This window comes from Magnolia sinica, chromosome 3 (assembly GCF_029962835.1).
Source record: "Magnolia sinica isolate HGM2019 chromosome 3, MsV1, whole genome shotgun sequence".
In the NCBI taxonomy this organism is placed as follows: Eukaryota; Viridiplantae; Streptophyta; class Magnoliopsida; order Magnoliales; family Magnoliaceae; genus Magnolia; species Magnolia sinica.
In genome coordinates, this window is record NC_080575.1 from 97,764,521 (window position 1) to 97,789,803 (window position 25,283).

The 25,283-nt window shown below is 37.3% G+C and overlaps 1 protein-coding gene across 2 annotated transcripts; it reads right to left on the reverse strand.

Moving 5' to 3' along the window:
* Positions 1 to 1,996: 1,996 nt before the first annotated feature.
* On the reverse strand, positions 1,997 to 24,233 carry LOC131240354 (uncharacterized). 2 transcript variants are annotated; one of them, XM_058238520.1, is made up of 15 exons: positions 24,095 to 24,233; positions 15,666 to 15,844; positions 15,390 to 15,498; positions 15,136 to 15,252; positions 7,607 to 7,711; positions 7,153 to 7,236; positions 6,952 to 7,067; positions 6,608 to 6,709; positions 6,373 to 6,486; positions 6,090 to 6,146; positions 5,885 to 5,951; positions 5,707 to 5,760; positions 5,173 to 5,247; positions 3,559 to 3,594; positions 1,997 to 2,569 (listed from the first exon to the last, which is right to left on the reverse strand). In XM_058238520.1, exons 2-15 carry the CDS (start codon positions 15,683 to 15,685, stop codon positions 2,477 to 2,479), a joined length of 1,149 nt encoding a protein of 382 aa, XP_058094503.1. In that variant the 5' UTR covers positions 15,686 to 15,844; positions 24,095 to 24,233; the 3' UTR covers positions 1,997 to 2,476. The 2 variants fall into 2 exon arrangements, with proteins under 2 accessions (XP_058094503.1, XP_058094504.1); XM_058238521.1 differs by lacking the exons at positions 15,136 to 15,252; positions 15,390 to 15,498; positions 15,666 to 15,844; positions 24,095 to 24,233 and adding an exon at positions 12,373 to 12,509.
* Between the last annotated feature and the right edge of the window lie 1,050 nt (positions 24,234 to 25,283).

Consider the following 25,283-nt stretch of genomic DNA (forward strand, 5'->3'; position numbering starts at 1 on the left):
CAAGTAACATCTGATTCAAATGAGCCCACCAATTCGATCCGGTAATCATTTCCAGGTCGTACTGATATCCTTTTTTATCCAACCCATCTGGATTTTAAGACCTTTTGGATCAGAGAAATGTGATTTTAGTAGAGTAGCATGTGTTTTAGATTATTGAAAGGCTAATTGCTCAAGATCAGATTAGTCAGGCCCCCTAATCGATCGATCAGGTCGATTATTCATTATGGGTTATGCCTAAAGTTCACATTGTCCAACAAGAATAGTTGCTGGATGGATAACGAGTCTCGTGGAGACGCTTTGATCAAAGCTTGGTTGAAATCGAGTAGTTTTATCTCATTTTGAATAGGGTGTCTACAAAGTGAAATAACCAATTTACTTCTATTTTATTTAAATTTAATACGCTATTCAATTATCTATGTTAGATATAATAGAAGTAACTTTTCGACATTTTGCCCCCTGCAATGAGCCGTCAGGGAGGTAAAAAAGCTTTCTTTTTTCTTCTCTTCATGTAACACTTCAACCTAGGGCCACTTTTATATAGGGCTGAAAGTCCGGCGGGTTGGGTCAGGTTGGTGCTCAACCCTAGTCCAACCCAAGGTTCCTATACCTGAACCCTAACCCAACCCAACGTCAGGTTGGGAATTCTCAACTCAAGCCTAACCCAAGTGGGCTCAATCGGGTGGATACATGCTAATATTTTTGTTATTACATTAGTCTATTATATTTCAATACATGTCTTATTTTTTGTACTTATAATTTTATTAATTACATACATAGTTATTTATTGTAAAGAATTTCATTTTTTTTTATAAACAAGCAAGCTAAAATACATATTTAGGAGAGGAATTTCGCATCTTGTTAGCTTGGGTCATCGGAAATGGTGTGGACCAATGAGACCCAACAGCATTAGAATTTCCTATGCCTTCAACACAGACAATCTGCACTCGATTATAATTTATTACTTATATATCCATCGGGTTCGGATTGGGTCGGGCAACCTGAGACGTCAACTCAAGCTTGACCCAACTTTTATCGGGTTGGTGTTCATATAGCCCACGCTTGAGACCAAATCCGATATATCCTGCCCAAGCCCAACCCAATGTCAGGTCGGTCACAGATTGGTCGAGCCCGCCCGACTTTCAGCCCTATATCATCTCAATCCCTTCCCATGCTATTTTTCTGCGTGCACCTACATGGAAGGCGTAGCACCAGGAAGTTCATGCAATAATGACTCCATGGGGCCAATGTGATGAATCTTCAACATTCACACCATACATCTACACCATACCCCTGATGTGCCAGCTCATATTCGGAAAGACATTACATTAGGATATAGCTACATGGAAGGCATAGCATTAAGAAAGCCTGCAATATAGCCTCCATGGGCCTACTGTGATGAATCTGCAACATTCATGCAATACATCTGATGTGCCTACTCATGTTAGGATACAAGCAAAAAAAGAGGCAGATATAAAGTTCAAACCCTTTTTTCTCTCTGCGTATAGCTTGCATGCTTGGAACCACACCCTTGCTCATCTCTCTCTTTCAATCTTGGACTCATCCTTCTTGCCTTAAATTCACTTGCGGGACCATTAGATAGGATGGGTCCAATGTGTATTACACATGGCCTCAGTACTACCTTATGATTACATCCCATTCAAACACGGCCTGCAAAATTGAGAGCGAGACATTTTTGCATTTGCCGTGCATTTCAGTGCAATTATTATTGTGGCCGTCATCATTCAATCATGGTTATTTTTTAGACATTTGCAATCTACAGCAGCATCCACCCATCCAATGGTCTCTATCGATCTTGGTGGACCAACTTGGCTCCACATAAATTTGCAGCAGAAAATTCATACCAGATCACAACCCATTAGATGACCAACTCAAAGCTAACAAGGTCAAGCTGTACAATGGCACTCTGGAGAAAAGAAAAGATTTGATAGTTAGGATCTTTCCAACTTGGGAGATTTTTTGGACATGACAGGAGACGTCAGATCAACAGCTTGGATAAACCAATCATGGCCCCACATGTCATTTGAATCATTTGATGTTTGGTTCCACTCTGCCACATGTAAGATAAGTGAATAGAATCCCTCAATTTACTTACCAGCTAATGTCACCTTGGCATATAAAACACCATTGATCGGGATGGACTCAATTATGATTGAAATGGAAATTCAACTATACTAACAAAACTGCAAGATTAAAAATTGCACATGCTCTGAGTATTGCTTATGGACAGTAGTGAATATTTCCTGCCTCACATCAACTGCAGGCCCCGGCACATGAAGAAATTGCGGGCCCCGGCTATGATGTAATGAAGAAAATTTCACTTAAAAGAATGGAAAGATACAAACGGAATTCCTGAATATGCTAACTTGAGAGAGACCAGAAAGGAGGTAAAGGGAAAAGAAAAGAAGAAGAAGAAGAAGCAGAAGAAGAAGAGAATATAGGCAAAAAAGTCTCCAAGCTACCCCCTACCCACTTCTGCGAAGTATGCCTGGTCAGCACCTGAAAGACGAGCTTTGAAAAGCTCCCACTCACTTCTGCACCTCTCTCTCACCTGTGTTTGATGAGGAAAAAAAATAAACAAGAAGGATTAGACTAATCTTTTGAAAAAAATATAAAGGTTTTGATTTTTCAAAATCAAAGAGAAAGGGTAGTTTATATTTTATATTTTGGTTTTTATAATCTACAATAAGGGGTGGAGTTTGGGACTATGTACAGAAAAATGCAAACAACCCATCATGGAATCCTAAATAGGAAGGTTTTGTCTTCATCTCATCCACATTTTGGGGCCCATTTTATAAATGGAACTATGCTTAGAACAGCTGGCGACCCACACATTGAGGTGTCTGTCCTGTAAAATGTGGATGTTCAGATGTATGTAAGCTTTCATTGGCATTTTGGGGTTACATCCGGAGAGGCCCTTAGGGCTCTGAACTGTGTCAGTTAGACCGATACAAGTATACCTGTATCGGGAACCAATTGAGGGAATCTGATTCAGGTCCTGTCAGATTCAGAAGTGGTAACATATAACAGCCTCGAATCTGATCCTGACTCTGGCTGGATTTTGTTCTATCGGGTCCTACTGAGTCTAATTTTGAGCAAGAATTTGGATTCCAGATGAGGTTTGGATCTGGAACTGGACTGGACACAAAGTTCAGGTCCAGATCTGGAATTCTGGATTTTCTGATCTGTACCAGCAACAACACTTTGTAAGCTTTTTAAATGGACCAGTCTGAGCTGATTATAAATCGGCCCCAAAACCAGATCCAGATCCAGATCCAATTAAACCAGGTCAGTTACTTTGGGTATCCACAGATCCAGGTACCATTGACAGGTGTTTAAGAGTGGAGATGGTTATTTCACTCATCAATACTACGGAAAACTAAAAGATTGTGAATTACAAGTTTCTCATCATTTGCAACATAGCTGTGGATGTTTACATGCATAATGCAACATCAACATGAAAAACAAAAGAATTAAAAAAAACTAAAAAAAAATCTAGCTAGAAAAAATAAAACCACAAAAAAAGATTAGGAAACAAACCCCTTGCCATGGTGGTTTCCCACTCTCAGATTGGCCCTGCAAAATTAGAGAAAGCATTAGACTCCTGAGAAGCAACAATTTTCAGCAAAGCAGGAGGGAGGGAGATATTTTGACAAATAACCACCTCCCCGAGTAACACCCTCCCCTTGTCATTTTCAGCAAAGCAGGAGGGATTTGGGAGAATATTGTCATTTTTTAAAAAGAACACACAGACACACACATATAATTTATTTATTTATTGAAAGATTAATATATAGAGTACATCCACACAAGACTAGTACAGTGCCCTTTTCTGATTGAGTGGTGTCAACGTATCTGATATGAACAATCAGAAGAAGAAAAAAAAAAACACGTCTGATGTGTATCCAATAAGGCAAATATGTAAGAAAACGAAGTGTATTTTGAACGTAATGCAATAAAATCCCCCCCGCCTCCCCCACCAAAAAAAAAAAAACCACATCTGTTATGTATCCAATAAGGCAAATATGAAATCCCATCGATCCATCCATGCATCCAAACATCCATCGATATTTCAGAATATCGACAACATACGATATTTCACAGAGAAATAATTAACAACTCGAAAGGAAACGAAAAACTGTGGTCTCGATATCGCCCATGTTGCGATAGCAACAAAATCGCGATATATCGATATTATCGTTGACAATTCGAACATTGCATACAAAACCATGCACCCATTAAAAAAAGAAATGATTTTTTTTAGTAAACAGATTTTTGGCGATATCAATACATATGCGATATTATCGAAATATCACCGATACACTGGCGATACAAAGTGACACCTAGAATTCACATAGTTGAAAATATTGGCAATATCAATACATTGGCGACACAAGCAACACCTGAAATTTACTCAGGCGAAAATATTGGCAATATCAATACACTAGTGGTACTTAGCGATATATCGCCAATACTTGGAATTTTTTATACTACTAGTGTTATTGGTATTGCTACCAATGTTATCGGTATCGCCGGGCTAGAGATACGGATAATATCAGGGATATTTCAATAATATCAGGGATACTCTAAACAATGATTAGAAGCCAACACAGAAGAGATAAAGGACAAAAGCTAGGTGAGGTGAAAAAGGATAATGAGATCCCTGAAGTATGAGATATTGAAAAATGTACACTGGTCAAAAGCGATACGTTGGACAACATAGACCATGTATAAGAAAATACCAAGGCACAATAAAAAATGATGGGTTAAGATTTATTATTTTTTTTTTTTTTGAAAGGTCAATACACATATTCTTACACCCACACGCTCTTACACCACATGGGTTCTCGAACCCATGACCTCAGAGTTGAAACACATAGTGCCATCTAAAACTGATAGTGTTGTCTAAAACTGTCCAATGAGAATCTCTGACATGTAGATACTCAGAAATGGGCGTCATGCCCATGTTCAACACTGAAATTTTGAGGGTAAATGTCACACATGATGTGTGCGCGCTTTATCCATGTTGTACGCACGTGACACAGGTGTCTGCCATGACTAGTTTTTTGTTTTAATAGATTACAAAATACAAACTAGAAAGAAAGCACATATTGGAAAAAGAGCGTTGCAAGTTTATTGCATGTGATGTCATACCTGATTCCCTAGAGATGGTATAACTTGATGTATGATCCATTGCGAGTCGACCACGCCGATCTTCTCATGTGGACGCTGTGTAGAAGAGAGAAAGAATAACTACAGAGAGACTTGGAAACTCAAAGAGTCCTATGCCAGTGTTTTGGCAGCCACAAAGAAACGATCAGTATTGACAGGAATTGGCCCTTTGCCCAAGGCTTTCCAGATTGAGAACCGGATTTCCAGTTGGTAAAAAAGGGTCAAGCTGGCTAAACATCCAATTTTAGTTCAGCTGCGTCCTTTTATAAATTTCTAATATGTTTCCTGAAAAGCTTGATCCTTTATCAAGATCATCTGATTAGCTGATTTGAACTGTGAACCCCTGCTTAAATCAGACTAGATGCCTCAACGGATTAGCGATTATTCCACACTGTGAAGGAAAGACGAACCTTTTCAGCTAAAACATTACCATTTACATTCATCTAAACACTATAATACATGCAAGGAGAGTTTCAAATAAAGGAAGAGACAGGGTAAAGGAATCAGTCGACTGACCTCGACACATCTTCTTAGTGCAAAATCCAATCCCCATCCATGTACCAAATCATTCTACAATCACAAAATCCAGAAATGTTAGGTTATCATGGGTGAAAAGCATTTGGTTGAACAGATCCCCAAGTCAGAAATAAATCCCAATAAATAGGACTGTGTTACCGCAAAACTCCAGCAATACCTGAATCAGATGCCATACACAACGCCAAGCATCTCGAGAAAAGACAGGTGCCATAATTTCCACAAAGCTGAGACAATTGTGCAGATTTTTAGGTTCATTCTAAATAATAAGCACCAAAATTGTGAAGGACGATTACTTGTGTGCTTGTCAAATAAATATATTTATTTATGTGTGAAAATATGAGAGAGAGAGAGAGAGAGCATACGCTGCACATGGTGGCAAATGTGGGTCAGTACACCAACCTTCTTTCTCCTCCGTTTCCCTGAAGTACCATCGGCAATAACATTCTAGTCAGGACTGCGGTGCACACAAAAACACAACAGGATGGCAAACACACACAGATGTGTGTGTGTGTGCACATCTATGTGCTGTGTGAGTACATTGTACATGTGCGTGTGCACACGTGTTTGTCGAGTGTGTGCACATTAATGGGAGGTGAGGGAAATGTGGTCATAATTTAAAAGGGAACTACTATTTCATAATCATACTTGTGAACTTCACTGTCACCTCTCCTTTTCGTCATCTCCCATGTCAGTCCTTTATTTGGCTCTAAACCAGGTTGTGAGATCTCCAAGCCATGTTTCTTTACCAACTGAAGGTACCTGGTATGAAATATAAATTCAACAGAGATAATAGGTGTGGGCTTAAAGTTTACCAGCAATGTTGACTATTAATATTAGAAAAAAAAAAGAAAAAAAAAAAGAAAAAGAAAAAGAAACATACTTTTCTGCATTGAAGTGTTCAACTCCTAGATCTTCATCCCAGATAAATATGTAATCATAAGCTGCTACTACATCTGGGTGCAAAAATCGCTTCGCATACCACCTAAGTTTATATAATTGTACCAAGTTAGTACTGATTGGACAAGGATAGTTTTTTATTTTTTTATATAAAACAAAAAAAAAAAAGAACATTGATCCTTCCTCACCTTCAAGATGGATATAATCACAACGAATCTAAACAAAATAACAGGATTCAACCTAGATTGTACTGGACAAGGCTTAAAATGGGCAAGCAGATATGATCATTAACCACTTGAAAGGAGAAGAACCTCATAAGATCCATACCACTTTGTTTGCTTCCTTGCACTGACATGAATTACATGCTTTGACCACTCAAATTGATCCCATTCACTCACCCGGCCATCATAATGAAAGAGAACAATCGTGAAGTCCTCAGAAAACTTGCAAGAAAAGTAAGACGTAAAATCAGTACTTCTGGAAAAGGAAAAAGAAAGGAAAGATAATAACAAAAGCCATTCGAATAACCTTTTTAATCGCCGTATTTATGTTATCCCTTTGATCAAACCCAACGGTGAATGCGACCAGATACTTTGGCCGAAGCTTCAAATCCTGTATATCTAAACCAATTATTAATATGAAATAAGCACCATTATGAAAGAAAGGTTCTAGCAAAGATAAATGTGGAAGGATCGTGATAATCTACTTTATGTACTGCACAGAGCCTTGGCAGGAATTTTCTGATTCAAAGCCATTTCTGCAGGCCTACCATGCAAGCATGCATAGATGCATTTTTCTAGCAATTTAGAACTTATAAACATGTGCGCCCACAACCCTTCCTCATAAGCCATCCACCACCGACTCACATATATGCACAAACACACATGGAAGCCCAGCAAAATGACAACTTGCATGATTGAAACATCCAAGACATGATAAAGAAAAAGTTATTTTTTGCCAACAATAATAACAATAACGGTACCTCATTGGGATCACCCCATAACCTACGCAAATAGAAATCAGTTTCTGACACAACAATCCCTGGAGGCAATAACTCAGCACCACGTGGATTCGTTGCAACATGTATCTGTATAAAATCAAAAGGCATGGACGAGTTAATGATGTTAGTCAAAATTATGAACATGTGTGTTAATTCTACCTGTTGTCTGTCCAATCACTGAGAAGGAGACAAAGGGGTAAATTGCTTACACTTTTTTTTTATCGTTTACATAATTCTGGCTTATCCTTGACAATTCAACACAAAACATGAAAATTGATTAAATATTTAAATGGGAGAATAGAGATACCAGGAAGTTGGTTGTCTAATGAATCTAAGGGCATGTTTGGGTGCCATTTAAAAATGAGTTCATCTCATTTTATTTAATGGTAATTATGCATTAGAGATCATATTTACTTTTGGCAAGGATTAAAAATAATCTTTATAACCAGCAATCATCATCTCTAATACATAATTACGATTAAATAAAATAAGATGAACTCATTTTTAAGTGCCACCCAAAGAGGCCTTAAATATTTATTACTAACTTAAAGGCCTGTCTGGGTGCTGCTTAAAAATGAGTTCATCTGATTTTATTTAATTGTAATTATCTATTAGGGATCATATTTCTTTTTGGTAAGGCTGAAAACTAATCTTCATAACCAGCCGTCATGATCTCTAATACATAATCACGATTAACTAAAATGAGGCGAAATCATGTTTTGGTGACACCCAAACAGGCCATAAGACTGACCTTTATCTATTTACAACTTCACAAATTCCAAGGAAACATAAAAATGTTAGTGACCATACAACTCACAAGCTGTTGTTGTTATCACAACCAACACAATCATCATCATAGCCTTTTTCCTAGTTATTCAGTGTTGGCTTTATGAATCATGTTTCACCAATCATTGCTGCCTAAGGCCTTTTCCTTGGTAAGTGACCAAGCCTTAGTATCCCATCTCACCTCTCTATCCAAGTCCTTTAGGCCCTCCTCTCATCCTCCATTCCAGCCCTTCAACCCCAATCAAAGTTAGCTCCTTACATAGCATATGGCAGAGAAAATTCTGTCCTTCCATCATTTTATCTCCTATTAGCACTAATCTAAGGCTGCTTCATTGTTCTCAGAAGTGTGGCAAAAAATCTATTATGTTGTGCTATTAACATGATCAATTTTCATCAATGGAAAAACTTAATTTCAGGCTCTTTTTTTTTTTTTTTTCCTTTTCAACACTTAATAAAAGGGTTCCTGAACAATATTATTAAACCCTGTTTGGATTCGCTGAAGCGTAAATTCAGGAAACATTGTTTCCCTAGAAACAACATTTATGTTGTTTGTTTTTGTAAATTTCCTAGAAACATTGTTTCCATTTCCCCTCCCATTTTCTGAAAAAAAAATGAAAAAGAAAAAAGAAAAAAGAAAAAAGAAAAAGAGAAAAAAAAAAAAAAAAAGGCCCTTTCTCATTTCCTTACCCATATTTAAGAAACTTCGTTTCCAAAAAATTGAGTCAAAGGACTCCTTGTATCGAATGTGTACCATTCTCCACACTAAACACAATCTCCCTCTTAAAAGGCTCTCTATATAGTTCTGAAGATCACCTTCCAAGCACCTGAAGCTTTGCACAAAGAAGAGGCCTTCGGAAACCACCCTTCCTCAGCCACCCTGTTTTTACAAGATATAACCCTCTTTAATAGACTACCAACCACCCCAAATCTCCACAACCACTTCTCTAGAAGTAAGACATTCATGCACTTCAAATTTTGAATAGCAACTTCACCTTCATTTCGCTCCATAGACTATCCACCACCCCAAATCTCCACAACCACTTCGCCAGAAGTGCAGCATTCATGCACTACAAATCTTTAATACCAGCTTTGCCTTCAGTAACTAGTTTGCACACTTCACTTCGCTCCATAAACTTGTGGATATCAGACAACTCTTTATAGAAAATCTCCTTGACTTGAAAATGAAACAAGCACATAAAATATAAAGACATTGGACATGGACGCCTAAATAAGGGTGTTTCTTTCTCCAAGAGATGAATATCCACTCTTCCAGCCGGAAGGTTTCCTTTTGATCCTCTCAACCACCTTCTCCATGGATGCTTGCCCAGCTTACCAATGCACAAAGGAAAAACCAAATAGGATGAAGGAAGGCTACCTCACCTAAAACCAAAAACCCTGCCAGGTATCTACTGCCATAGGATCCAATCTAACTATTAGAAACTTGCTTTTGTGAATGTTTGATCTGAAGGCCAGAAACGACTTTGAAGCAACAAACAATCTTCATTTGATTATCAACTTGATGGGTCATGATGTCATGGCAGAGGAGACTGTCATCCGTGAAATGAAGGTGAGAAATCTGGAAGCTAGGGTATGTTGGTAGGGGTGCAAATAGGTCGAATCTACCTGACTCGAAGTTTGTGTATAGGGGTCCAAAAGTTTGTTCCAAATAACTAAATGGGCCGGGTCTAGGTCCTCTCAAAATCAACCTGGTCTGACCTGACCTGAACCCATTTCTTAAATGGGTCTGAGATGGGTCATACTAAAATGGACTTGACACACCCAAGAAGTAGTTAATTAAGCATGTCAGTTTTTTTTTGTTTTTTTTGGGCTAGACTACAACAATGGCTCACCAGCTTTTTTCCAAAACATGGTCACCCATCCACTACTTTCGACAATCTAGATTGTGCAAATCATGGACCCATTATCGATGGAGAATATACCAAAAATCACCCGTCCACTTTATTCTTTATCATCAAAACTGATAGACGCCATTTGTGTGAAAACTCAATTGTAATTTCTATACTTGACCATGAGATAAATGGGTCAAGGGGGGCCCATTAAATAATTGGGTTGGCTATTTTTAACTTGGACCCAACCCATATTTTAATGGATTGGGTCTAGGTCCAAAATTCTAAATCTACTTCTTAACTAGGTCAAGTCCAAGGCCCCCTTTGACCCAACCCATTTGCACCCCTCTATGTTGAAGTCGTTAGTCAAATTCACTGAATTTACTCCTTCCAACATTCTCCTTGGACCCTTAACCACAACCATGAATGCAAATGGGAAACGGCCTAACATAAACCTCTCAAATCCCTGGAAAAGCCTTTTTGGAGAGCCAGTAGCAAACATAGAGCACCTATAGACCTAACACGCTCCAAAACCCAACTCCATCTAGCCCACACCCCAACCTCCTCAACATAAAATCAAGAAAGTCCATTCAACATACTCGTACGCCTTCTCCATGTCAAGATTGCATAAAACGATGATCTTCCCTTCCGCGCCCCCCCCCCCCCATCTGAAAAGCACAATGAATGATCCTCCCAACTCTTTCTATAGGTGGCCTTGTTTGGAAAATTCAGAGCTAGAAGCCATCAAATCACATGTGACATCATTGAAAAAGTTTAGAAGAAGGCAATAGGGAACTTGTTTGACTTGGTCGACTTATCACTCCCCAAGGAAGGAACTGCTCTCTTAACTTCACCTTCTAAAAATATCCACGTTGCTGAACCCTCATCCTAGAGAAGGATTCATGATAAAAATTGTGGCATAAGTTTCATGCCAGCTGCCAACCTAATGCATCCTCTTTTATCTGGGCTTGCCACAAGCAATGAGAGCACAAAATTCATATTACTAAAATTCAATTGTAGAGACGCAAAGCATTTCTTTATTGTAGAGAAGGATTGATAAAAATTCACTTGCAGAGCTGCACAACATTTCTTTACCAACTATCCTTTCAATTATGTTCTTATCCCCCTCTTTAAGCCAAACTGCCTTTGAATGCAACTGCCACTACTCTAATTGAAAGATCATAAATTTTACCCTCATTGAAAAGGGCTCATATTCTTCTTTCAAGTCTAAACAAAAGATTCAATCTTTTGCAACATGGACCTTCCCGAAGTGATTTTTCTTCCACCATTTAGTCTTCCCCTTGGGCAGCTTGTTGGAAAAAGAAAAGTATGTGTCCAGCCCAAACCTCAATTGAGAAGGACCTACACCATTCCTTAACTCACCGAGGAAACACTTCTTCTTCCAACCACATAAGCCCTTACCTGAAAGGAATCGGTTCAGAATCATCCTTCTTAGACTCCAAAATAGTTGGACAATGTTCAGATAGTGGCCGAGGTAAGCCAGGTGCAACGCAAAATTCCTCCATCCAATCAGCCAAAAATCAGGACTATGCAACCTGGACATCGCTGGACGATCTTGATTGTTAGACAGAGTGAATTTCACCCCACCCATGTATGGATGACCCACCAATTCGTTTCAATCCACCCAAGCCGAGAAGTCCTTTATAGCTATTGTAATACAAGTATACAGCTGCCATTAAATTTTTTTGAATGAAAATCTGATCACATCAAGTCTCCTCCACGCATTACAGCTCCCACCACGCTTTCAAGCTCCAACCAAAAAGCTTCACACTGAGACAACACAGTTTGATTCTGTTATCATTGTCTGAGTAATTCTATGATATTGTTAGTTTAATGCCACAAGCAAGCTAATCTTAGGCAAGGCAGAGAATTAAGTTGCCCTTAACAATAAATACTGAGCTCATATCTGTAAGCCTGTTTGTGAATGTAAGGCATTAGACTCAGGGAAGAAAAACAATCTTTACCTCAAAGACCAATAAATTGTGAAAAAAAATATATACATAAATATACAAAAATACAAATGAATGAGGAGCCTGATAAGACGCAGAATGGAATTGAACTTGAGCATTTCCATTTACACTTCTAAAATTGCACCTTTACAAGCAAAGTTCCCCATGAAGTCATCATCATCTTAGCTTTTCTCCTAGCAATTTGGTTTGGCTTTTAAATGTAGATTGGTATAAGTTTTACAATTGGCTGCCAACCAAAACATTAACCAACCTCTTTTACTTGGCTCCTGAAACCAGAGAAGATTCCACAAATTCTAGAAACGTATTTCATTAAACGGTAAATGACCGATATAGTGAAATATCCAATTCCAAACTACCACATCAGGAGTCTCAACTACAAGAATTTAATTAGGATTTACGATTTTGCAACAAAATCTTTAATGTATTTTTTTGAACTTGCGTAGTGTCATGTTCTAAACTACTAAAATCTCTTTAGATCACTCAACTATAAGATTGTCAACCAAACAAAATCATAAATGTCAAACTATCAACCTCTGCTTGATACTATTCCAACACCTCGGGCTCCAACAGTGAGGAAAGTTCAGACTACTTGGGTTCTAAGAGCGAGGAAAAACCTATTCCAACACCTCACGCTTCCATATGGTTGACTAAGGGCATTATGGCATTCAATGTAGCCGTTGGGTGTAAAGCATCTCATGTAGTACTATAGCAGGAGAGCGTCATGGACTTGTCCAAAGAGGCAATGGTGTCAGATAGCAATATAGTCAGCGAGGCATCAGATATCTGTCCACAGGACCTTCGTGAAGCATCGAGCTTCTGAGTTATGCGCTCTATTGAAATATGTATGACTCCAATTGCAAGACTATGCAGAATACGCATAACATGCACTCAAAAATTTGCCACGTGAAGTAAATTTCATTACTATCTGGAAACAGGTTACATTCCAAGCCGTGGTGTGGCATAAGCCCTTAATTATATCTTTTGAAAAAACCTTTGATTAAAAGGTAAAACCATAGTAGAATATCCCATTACCAATTAACATTATTGATATTTGATCCTAATCTGCGGCCCTTTGTCTTTAGACTATCATGATTCTTGATCAAATTGGAAAGGAGGGCCTGCGATGGCCTTGGCATACACAAGCGTGGTTGGTCCTACAATGCCATTGGCTTAATGTGTTGGGAACGACATGAAGTCAACTCTAGTCATGCCATCTAGTGACAAGACCCTCTACACCAAGCACAGATGCACAATAGGTCTGTGCCTGGCATAAGGAGTTAGGTCATATGAGAAGTTAGTCTCATGTTGGTTGCACCCATGATCCTTGGATGGGGGCCGAGGAACTGCTTCGCATCTTGACACAGATGCTATAATAGGTCTACGCCATAGCACAAAACCCACTCTGTAAGGCCTGGCACACAATGCCATGGCAATCCCTAGGGAGGCCATGCGCATGGCGCAGGACCCTCCTGAAGAGAGCGGAATGTTCTGGCAAGTAAGGCTCACCTTGTGAGTGTTTGTGCCTAAAGTTCCTTAGATCTTCGGTATGTCCGAGTGTAGAAGTCTCAAAAATCCAGCCTCCCGGGGGGTATTTATAGGCATGTGGAGCCCGATTTTCTCACCGGGTAGCGGATTCGTCGGATTGAAACCTCTAAACCTGCCTTAGCAGTTCTAGCAGAGAGGCGCTCTACGCATGGCGCAGAGGCCTTTCCAGACAGCTTGCTCTTTAGCTGCAGAAAGTTGACGTCGTCTTCCGACATAGGCAAAATGGTGATGATTCCAAGTGGCCCAATGAGGCCATTGTACGCATGGGAACCCATATTGCTACGCATGCCAATTTCCATGTCAATAATAAGTCAAGAACAAAGATTGTCTTCATAGCTGACCTAGACATAGAAGGTTCCGATTAGAAATGCTGAGTTTGTCATGCAATCAGTAAACTGCATGGACATGACTGTTCCACATACATTCCATAATTGTAAGGTGAGTCTAAAATAAAAATCAAGTCTTCATATCATGCTTGTAACTAGAGCATCTAATCATCATAGTACTTTGAATCATCACCTATAAGAGGTGCAAGGGGGCCTAAAAGGCTTAGTTGTTCCAACATGATGAACAATGAAAATGCAAAAAAAAAAAAAAAAAAACCATTCATAGTGCTGAGAAAGATGCAAATAAGACGAATAAATATAGTACAAAGGAAATGACAAATAGGGGTCGCAATGAGTCAGGTTTGCATTGTATGGGAGTCAGCTAGTCCCCAACCTGTTTAACCCAACCCATTTAATTGTAAATGGGCCAGGCTCTCTCTCTCTCTCTCTCTCTCTCTCTCTCTCTCTCACACACACACACACACACACACACACACACACACACACACACTTTTTTCTTCTTTCATTTTGTTCAGGTTTCAGGTCGGGCCATCTGGCCTAGCCCATTTGTAACCCTATATAGAAGTCATGTCATATAGGGTTCAATCCGAGCAACATTTTAAAGCATTTAGCTTGGCTCAAACAGTCAAACCTGCCTCATAAACAAGTTGGAGTAGTAGACGTGCAGGTCAGCCCAATCCATCACCACCCCTAAATTGAAGAAGGAAACATAAACTTCTTCACAAGAGTTTGGGAAATGAACATGAGAACTTGCTTGATTAAATACTATTATTAATTTCTTAAACCATGTCATCCAATTATTATTTGTTACATACAAATATTTTTATTGATATCTTAAAAAATTTCTCCCGAGTCGAATCATCTTAAATTCACATTTTCATCATTTAGTTAAAAGATTAGATAGGTCATTGATCTTTATCAACAAACACATGCTTCATGCAAAAAGGGAATGGGGAAACTTGGCAAACAAGCACAAGACCCAAAAGGGTGTGTACCTTTGAACTATCACGCAATCCATCTGTCTGTAAAGATTTACTTTTATCTGAACCAGACTTATGATCATCAACTGTGGCAACATTGATGGGGTACAAAAGGCCAGGACGTAAGCTAATCTGCAAAAAATTCAGAAGTTTAGTCTCAATTAGCCAAGTTAGACTAGCCAAAAGCATTATAGGCACTTGACACTCTAACTTAACACAAAATGAATGAACAAACAAATGAATATTGAAGCATTCACTTAAAAATATACCTTGCCATCAGAAATATTTGGAAATGAAATTCCAACAAAGAACCCAATGACAACTCCCAAAACAGTACTTATAATAAGTCTTGTGCTGACATTTGACCTTTTAAATCCACTGCAAATCAAACATTATAAGAATTACACTTGAAAAGCCTCACCTTCATTACAAGAATACTAACTTGTCAGTGTATGATATACCATGAGAAAACAAGATTGATGAGATGTAGAAGCGGGAGAAAAAAAAAAAGGGAGATATCTGTAAGCATAGAAGAGTTATAACACCTCCGATGGTTGCCCCCCATCTTGGAGTAGGCTCTAAACCTCAGAAGTTATGGTGGTGCATCAATCAAGCAATAGAATGTTCTCTCAAGCTCTTGAGTGGTTCTATGGCAGCTGTAGGGTTCTTTGATATTGAGTGCTGATCTTTCAGACTAGCTCAAGTGTCTCAAGCACAACGAGTCCTAAAGAAAGACAAATACAATATAGAAGTAATCACAAACAGAATGATTTCCTGCAAATCATACAATATAATGATGCTGTACCATTATCTAGCAAGTTCAGGAGTAACCATCAAGCAAAAAGAAGGCTGTAAAATAAACGTAAGATAAGGTATTCATAGTAAACTACAAGAACCATGAAAATAAAGTCTATACAGAACTCAAAACCACAGGTCTCCAAGAAAAAGAAAAAAAAAAAAAACTACGAAGAAATCCATTATAACAAAAAAAAAAGAAGAAAGAGGGCCACAATCAGTCTTCGTAGTATCGGTATCATTACATGTATTGTTGACCAGGGATACGGAAACATGTATCGATATTGCCAACGCCCAAAAATGTATCGCTAACTGAAGGAAACATTGGGGAAACATGGAGGAAAAGTTGGAATTTTTCAGTGGAACTCCAAGAGATGCTAAAAGACACATGTTAACGTATTTAGGAATTTTAAAAAATGCAAAAAAGAACCATACATAATAATTTCCATTTAATAGGGGGCGTAAACCATGTCCTGCCATAAAAAACCAATGCAATAGTAACAAAAACTTATCTATGCATGCATACATGAGTACACCATCCATCATCCACGCATGCACACACACACACACATACATGCACGCATTCATAAACACTTATCAATCCATTCATGCATAATACTTACACACACACACACACACACACATATGCACGCATTCATAAACACCTATCAATCCATTCATGCATAATACTTCCACACATCCATTCATCAATGTACAAATTCACTTATTACATATATCATACATCCATCCATACCTGCATACATAATTATGAAATAAAATAATTATTTTTAAAAAGTAGATAGAATTTTCTATATAATTTTAAAACTGAAAAATATTTTTTCATTAAAAATGCAACACATCACTCATCAACATCCGTCCATAAATAGAAAAAATTAATACATTTTCCATGAAACAATATCATTATTTTTTAGGGAATTTTACAAGAAATTACCTATTTAATATAGAATTTAAATTTTGGTACTTTTTTTCAAAAAGGTTTTCAATAAGCTACGTATCAATTTAGTAATTATCATTGGAGTACATTCCATTAGGTTTTTTTTTATTTTTATTTTTTTTTATGGTAGTTGGGGTTTGTGAGTGGGGTTGGGGGCTCAGGAGGTCCCCATTGTGATGTTTCTGTGAAAAATTCACCTTGACCACCAGGTGCCTCACTCCCATGTTAGGCTCAAGACCCAAAAATCAGCTCCATCCATGATTCGGGGGACCACACATAGTAAATGGTGTAAAGGCAACCCTCACCCTCCAAACTATTTCCCTTCATGTGGTCCACCTAAATCACGGATGGCCCTGAATTTTTGGTTTAGGCATAAATTTTGTTGTACCATCTAATGGTTAGAGTGGATTTCATATAATCATCATGGTGGACCCCGTAAAAATCAAGGGTGGACGTCTCTCTCCTAATTGTTTCCTTTGGTGTAACCCACCTAAATAACTAGTCAACCTGATTTTTTGTCCTTGGGCCTGACGTGAGATTACACATCTAATGGTTGGAGTGGATTTCACATACACAGACATCACAGTGGGCCTCGGGGAAAAAAAACAAGGGTGGCGTCCTTCTCTCAACTGTTAAAAAAATATTGAAAGGAATTTTACAAAATGCCCACCTTTGGTTTTTGGCGAGTCCACCCTGATATGTATGTGAGATTTGCTCTGACCATCAGAAGTGCAATCCCTCTTTAGGCTCAGGGTAAAAAAAAAAATCAAGTTGACTCGTGATTCAAGTGGACCACACCAAGGAACCAGCAAGGAGAGAGGCATCCACCCTTGATTTTTTTTCTGGGGTCCACCATGATGAACATATGAAATCCACTCCAATTATTAGGTGTCACACCAAAATTTAAGCCTAGGGCCCAAACATCAAGCACATCCCCGATTCAGGTGGGCCACACAAAGGGAAACAGTTTGGTGGTTAAGGGTTGCCTGTACATTGCTTCCAATCGTGTGCTCCACTTGAATTAAGGATGGCACTGATTTTAGGCCTAACATTAGGTGATGCGCCTGATTGTCAAGGTGGATTTCATATAAACATCATATTGGGGCCCACCGTGCCTCTGACCCCTTTGCTCACATGGCTGACCCCAACTTTCATTAATAAATCTAAGGGAAGGTATTTCGATAATAATTACTTGAATTAATGGGGTAGCTTATTGAAAATGTTTTTGAAAAAGGTATAGGCATGCATTGTTCGAAGTATCCCCGATATTATCCGTATCTCAAGCTCGGTGATACTGATAACATCGGAAGCGATACTGATAATATTGGTACTATAAAAAATTAAGTATCAAAGATGTATTGCTAAGTATCGCCATTATATCAATATCACCAATATTTTCAACTGTGTAATTTCTATATGTCACTTGTATTCCCAATGTATCGATATCACCAATATATCACCAATATTTTCAACTATGTAAATTTCAGGTGTCGACATGTATCACTAGTGTATCGGCGATATGTTGATAATATCACCAAAAATCTATTTATTAAAAAAAATCATTTCGAATTTTTTTATGGGCACATAGTTATATGCAATGTTCAATTTTGTTAACAATAATATCGTGATATTATTGTTATCGCAACATCAGCGAGATCGAGACTACAATCTTTTCTTTACCCTCCAATTGTTGACGATGTCTACGCGAAATATCATGTGTTGTCGATATTTTTAAATATCAATGGATGTTTAGATGGATGGATAGGTGGGATGGTCGGACTGATTTCTTACGACAACACATGCTTTTAAGCCCCCATTAAATGGAAACTTATTGTGTGTGCATTCTTTTTAGCAATTTTTTTAATTCCTCAATATGCAAATATGTGTTTTTTTAACATCTCCTGAAGTTTCACTGAAAAATTTCATTATTTTCCCAACGTTTCCTGACATTTCCAGTTATCGGCGATATCAATATTGTTTCTGTATCCTTGACCAACGATACTTGTAACGATACCAAACTTCAAACACTACCGGTATGTGAATTTTATATTAAGTAGGTAGCATTTTTTTTGTTTTTTTTTTTTTTTTTTTTTTTTTTTTTTCCTTTTGCATTTTTTTAAATTTTAAATAAGTTCTAGATAATTAATTTTTTTCAAAAATTGAAGAGTGATCAAAATCCACTCAACCGGATTCCAAAAAGAAAAACCTATTTTTCTTTTTTCTAATTTTCGCAATTTTTACACATGTTTTCCCCTTCTCGATTTTTCCCCCAAAGTGAAGGATTTGATTCACGAAAATTGAAGAGTGGTCAAAATCCACTCCCTAACCAAATCCTTTAAAATATTTTAAAACAAAACAAATTTCTTGTTTTTTTTTTTTAATTTAAATTTTCTACCTATTTACAAACGCTCTCCCCTGTGTCAGCTTATATCAACAATAATATAAGTCAATACAAGTGATTTATGGAAGAATTTACAAAGGGCTTGCAGCGATATTTAGCAGTATTATTGCCCAGCAATACAATAGTGATATTCGCTGATATGTTGACGATATTCCCAAAAAGAAGAAGAAGAAGAAGAAGAAGAGAGATTCCTGAGAGTTTTGATATCGCTAGCTTAGTGATACCGATAATATCGATATTATCGATGATATTTGGAACACTGGCCACAATCATAAACGCCCACTATGGAACACAAAAGCTAAAAAGCATGTATTCATTGTTTAGCTATCAGATTTGTTAATATATGGCAAAATACTAACTGATGAGCGGTGTTCGAATTATCTCCAATATTATCTTTATCTCCAACTCAGCGATACCGATAACACTAGCAGCAATACCGATAACACTGGTAGTATTACAAATTTCAGGTATTAGCAATGTCTCGCTAAGTATCGCCAACGTATCAATATCGGTAATGTAATCACCAATATTTTCATGTAAATTCTAGGTGTCGTTTGTATTGACAATGCATCAATATCGCTAATGTATCGCCAGTATTTTCGACTATGTAAATTCTAGGTAATGCTTGTGTCATAAGTGTATCGACGATATTTCAATAATATCGCAAACGTACTGATATCATCAAATTTTTGTCTATTAGAAAAAAATTTATTCCAGTTATTTTTTCATGGGCACATGGTTGTATCTTGTATATAGTGTTCAATTTGTCATTGATAATATTGATAATATCTCGATAGTATCGATATCGCAACATATGCGATATTGAGACCACAATCTTTCATTTCATTTCCAATTGTTGATGATTTCTTGGTGAAATATAATGTGTTGTTGATATTTTGCAATATTGATGGATATTTGGATGGAAGGTTGGATGGTTAAATAGGCTGGATGGGATGGTTGGACTGATTTCTTACAATAGCACATGCTTTTAAGGCCCCATTAAATGGAACCTTGTTATATATGAATTCTTTTTGCAATTGTTTTATTTCTAAATATGCAAATATGTACATTTTAACATCCCCTGAAGTTTCGCTGAAAATTCCACCGTTTTTCTCATGTTTCCCCACATTTCCAATTATCAGCAATATCGACATTGTTTCTATATCCCTGGCCAGCGAAACTTGTAGCAATGCCGATACTTCGAACATTTCTGATGAGATGGGGACTTACTAGTAAATCTTTTTTTTTTCCTTTGGAAAGCAACTACTTTATTGCTAAGAGAGCTACATCAAGAAATAGTGTAGGCCAAGCAATATATATATATATATATATATATATATATATATATATATATATATATATATATATATATAGAGAGAGAGAGAGAGAGAGAGAGAGAGGCAATAAACATCTAAGTAACCTCCCCTCATGCAAGTCATTGTTTACTTGGTTTGCCCCTCATGTGGACAAACAAAATGTTTATCCTAGAAGCAAGCACCGGGATCTCATAAAAAGTAGAGGGCAACTTCCACACTTCACCATGGTTGGAAATGACCCAAGCAATCACATTCACATAAGGATTTGTGAAAAAAGACCTTTATCATCTCCAATTACTCCAACAAAGCAAGGTTTATCCATAGAAGAATCATCAAAGTTCCATTTCCGACCTCCAAGAACTAGGCAGTTCCAAAAATTTATTCATTTTAAATTATCCCCATCAATGTTTTGAATAGCATCCATAGTGTAGCAGTAACAACTGTACCGTAGCTTAGTGCAACTATGACACTACATAGCGTTAGCAAATAGGATAAATACCCTATAACGTATACTACAAGGGTATAAATGATAATTATATTTTGTACTTAATACTCTCAACATATGGGATTTCAATTTCTTTTCATACATGTGACTTGTGGTTTCAATTGGACATTATTAATTGAAGTGGTTTGCTTTGAAAGTTGTTGATGTGATAATTGTTTGATTTGGTTTACAAATATGGATTGGCTTTAGATAAATGATAATAACTTGTTTGAACATGCTTAGGGGTCGTTTGACACCATGGATTTGGCGGGATTTCAAATCCCCCGGTTGTTTGGCACCATAAAGTAACTGAGGGTTTCAAATCCAGGAGGTTTCAAATCCCCTCAAACAGGGGGTTTGAAATCCACGATGAAAGCTTGGATTATATCTAAAATCCTTCCAAGAGTTGCATGGGTAACATGTGGGTCACTAGACTATTAATCTAATGGACACATGGCCCACTAATGATATCCCAAAATAATTAGATTATCAATTGCATCACTATAATTCCTTTAATACGATGATCAGCGCCGTCCAAACATTGTCTATGTAAATCAACAGTTAAAAATCGTTGGTTAGTCACTCAGACGTGATCTTGTGCTTGTGGCCCATCCGAGACTTGAAATTTCATCATTTTCGGGCAAATATATATTTCAGCGAGCTTATTATAACCATTGTGTCAAACATTACATACATTCACTAATTAGATATATTAAAGTTGATTTAGTAATTAAATTCAAACCCCTGTAAATATACTATGCATAGCTACTTTTGGATTAAAGTTGATTCTGAATCCAGGGTGCCAAACACAATAAGAGGATTTCAAATCCAAGGGGTTTTGAATCCAGGGGGTTCCAAATCCACACTCCCAAACAGGCCCTTATATTTGAAAAATGAATCATCTTTTAGGCATTTTTATATATTTTTTTTATCTTTTTCTTACTATTATCATATTTTTCCTATTTTTAAATTAAAAAATAGAAGTATCATGAAGTTTATGCTATATGTTACATGTGACAGCAGGCCAAATGCTACGCAACGCGTTACTGCTATTTGAAACATTGATCCCCATGTTATTAGACACTAAGAGCCAACCATTAAGGAGATCGAAGGTTGTGATCCCACAAAATTATGATCGCTCTAATGCATACTTATGATAGACCATTTAAAAAATAAAATTAAAATAAAATAAAAAATTCCATCTACTGAGGCCAATATTCTAAAAATAAATAAAAAATCCAACTACTCTCTTTCCACACTTCCAAGAAAGCACAAAAGGAAGCACTCACATGGTACAGCTCCCCCCCCCTTTTCTTAAAAGGGGCCCATCCATAACTCTGAAAAAGAGCTCCTAGGCTATGATGTATGTTGAAAAGATCAGGTAATTAATGCCAAATAGATCTGACAACAACCAATGAAAAAAGATAGCAAGAACCATTTCTTCCCGCTTACACATGAAGCACATAGTAGGAGGAGATGCTCACTACTCTCGTTTCCACACCTCCAACAAAACACGAGAGAGAGAGAGAGAGAGAGAGAGAGAGAGAGAGAGAGAGAGATGTAACAAATGACAACAAAACTGATGATGAAATCTATACAACATAGATAATAACAATCAAAAGTTGCTGGGATGAAACAAAAAAACCCTTCCCTTCCAATTTATCTAATCGTTTAACAAATCCAGTATTAACCCAACAATAATATTAATTAATTTTATTTTTTTTTAAGATCACTGATTGAATTAGAAGAAAGGCAGAAAAAGATTTAAAAAAGGGTGGGCTCGCTGAGAAAGCGAACCACCTAAGAGCCAATAAAAAGAAGATTACAACCCTTGAGATTATCAATATTAGAAGCCCATTCTATGATCCTTCTTTTGACCTTTCACACTACAATATCCGCCGAATTGGAGGCCTCCTGGAAGCATCTCCCATTCCTTTCTTCCCAAACCGACCAACAATAATATTAATTTAATCTATGACAGGCGAGAAATCACTCGCACTGCAAACTGAAGATTTAAAAACCAAAAACCTTCACTTGGGCCACAGCAATCAACATAAAATGATAATAAACCTCTCAGAAAACACATCAAATTCTGTCAGAAACATTTCGAATTTGGGATCACGCAAATACTAAAAACTGTCTGCATTTCAAAAAGATAACCCAAAATTGCCTTTTTCACACTATCTCACCCGTGATAAATCCAACAGGAGAAAAACATTGACACACTGTCTGAGTGTGATGGATGATACGCAGGCAATTTCAGATTCAACTCTCCAAGCAATGGATCTTAGTCTAGATGCATCATGAACAAAAAAATTATGATTATTTGATTATCTGACTTTTGGATTCGTAGACATTTATTGGCCAGTTAAAAATGAAAAAAATAAAATAAAAATCCAATGGTCCTATTTCAAAAAACAAGTGCCCATGAATCAGAGGTTAGGATTGCTCAATGAATCCGATTTTGGGACTATGCCTTAGCAACAGTCAGTTCCACAATTTAATCAGTTTAGTTTTTTTAATGTATGCCACGTGTATGAAGCATCATAGACTGCCAGAGTATCAAACAACTCCCCATCCCAAAAAACACCAATTAAAGACAACAAATACATCAGAATCATTAAAAAAAAATTTAAACAAATTGCATAGGAAAACTTAAAAAGAATATATATATATATATATATATATATATATATATATATATATATATATATATATATATATATATATATATATATATTCTAATAGGAAAAAAAAAAAAACTAAAACGATGAAAATACGCCAGTAAAAACATCAGAATTCTCGTAATAAGAAAGCAAGAGGAATGTACTTCCAAAACCCTAGAAATTCAAAATGAAGACCGATAACGCTCTGCGATCCACTGATTCCTAGTTCGAAAATCACGAAACAGAGCAGATTTCGTACAAGATGCTAAAGTCAGAACCATAGATTTACGGAAAATTCGAGAAGAATACATCAGATTTATTTGAAAATCACAGAGGAATTAGGGTTTGAGCATTTACGTGATCTTTTGGTCCTCGATTTCGGAGAGAACGAGTGTATATGTTCTGGAGAAGGACGGCAAGACCTCTGTCACCTTGATATGAGATCCATTCGCTTCCGCCATTTTATATACTCCGAAATTTGGAAAATATTTTTTTATCGCAGGAATTTCCGAGAATATCCTTATGTTAGTTTTCCACCGTTTTAAAAATGTGGTCCCTCATCAAACATGCAGGGGACATTTTATGAAGATCCAGACCGTCAGATTCACTGACCCAACTACGGATGGAGCAGAATCTGAATTTTGCAATGAGAATATTGTACTGTGCTTCTGATTATCCCTTTGAATTTAGACCGTTCAGTAATTTACTCTCAACCATTCTTTTAGTAAGCATTATTTGGATGGTTATGATTGATTGATCAGTGTGATTTTGGTTATTTGTTAAATCTATAATGGGACCTACCATTTGAATGGTACGGATAGATGTCAATCATGCTATTATCACGCATGGCGAGGATGGGTCACCACCATTCTCAAGTGGTGTAAAACTAACATAGAAGTATACGGTACACACGGTATACTGCGGTGTCAGTTTGTACGGGTGGTTTTGACCAAGAACCGTTGGTAAGATGTCAATATCGATGGATGGACCATCACTTAAAAATGTTATAGGGTTAGAATATCATACATACATACTAGTGGGCCTTTCAAAGTTGGACGGTGAAGATTGCTGCATTTCTCATCTGGACCGTCTATTTGAAGGTACAAATTGAAAGGTTGTGATTGTCTAGAGACTGGCCCATCACGGTGGGACCCAAGACGCTACTTGTCTCGATCACTCAACCATGGACGCCACTGGCACAAATCAGAAATAAGCGTGTAGCTTGCACATATACTCGAGTGCAGGATTACATAAATCCTCCGTTTTCAAAAAGAGGAATGACACCGGACGAGCCGCGCGGAGCCATTTGGAAGGGAGATACTTTGATACTCTGGCGGAGTGTGGTAGACGATACGCGGGCAGTATGAATTCACTTGAAATCGTATACGTGGCATAGAATTAATTCAAAACAAATCGTTAGAATTATGCATCGATGATTAGATGTATCATGAACCAAAAATAATTCTTATTTAGTTACATACCTAATAGATTGCTGGACATCTATTGGACGGTTAAAAATGATTAATATCCCCTTGTCTTATTTCTA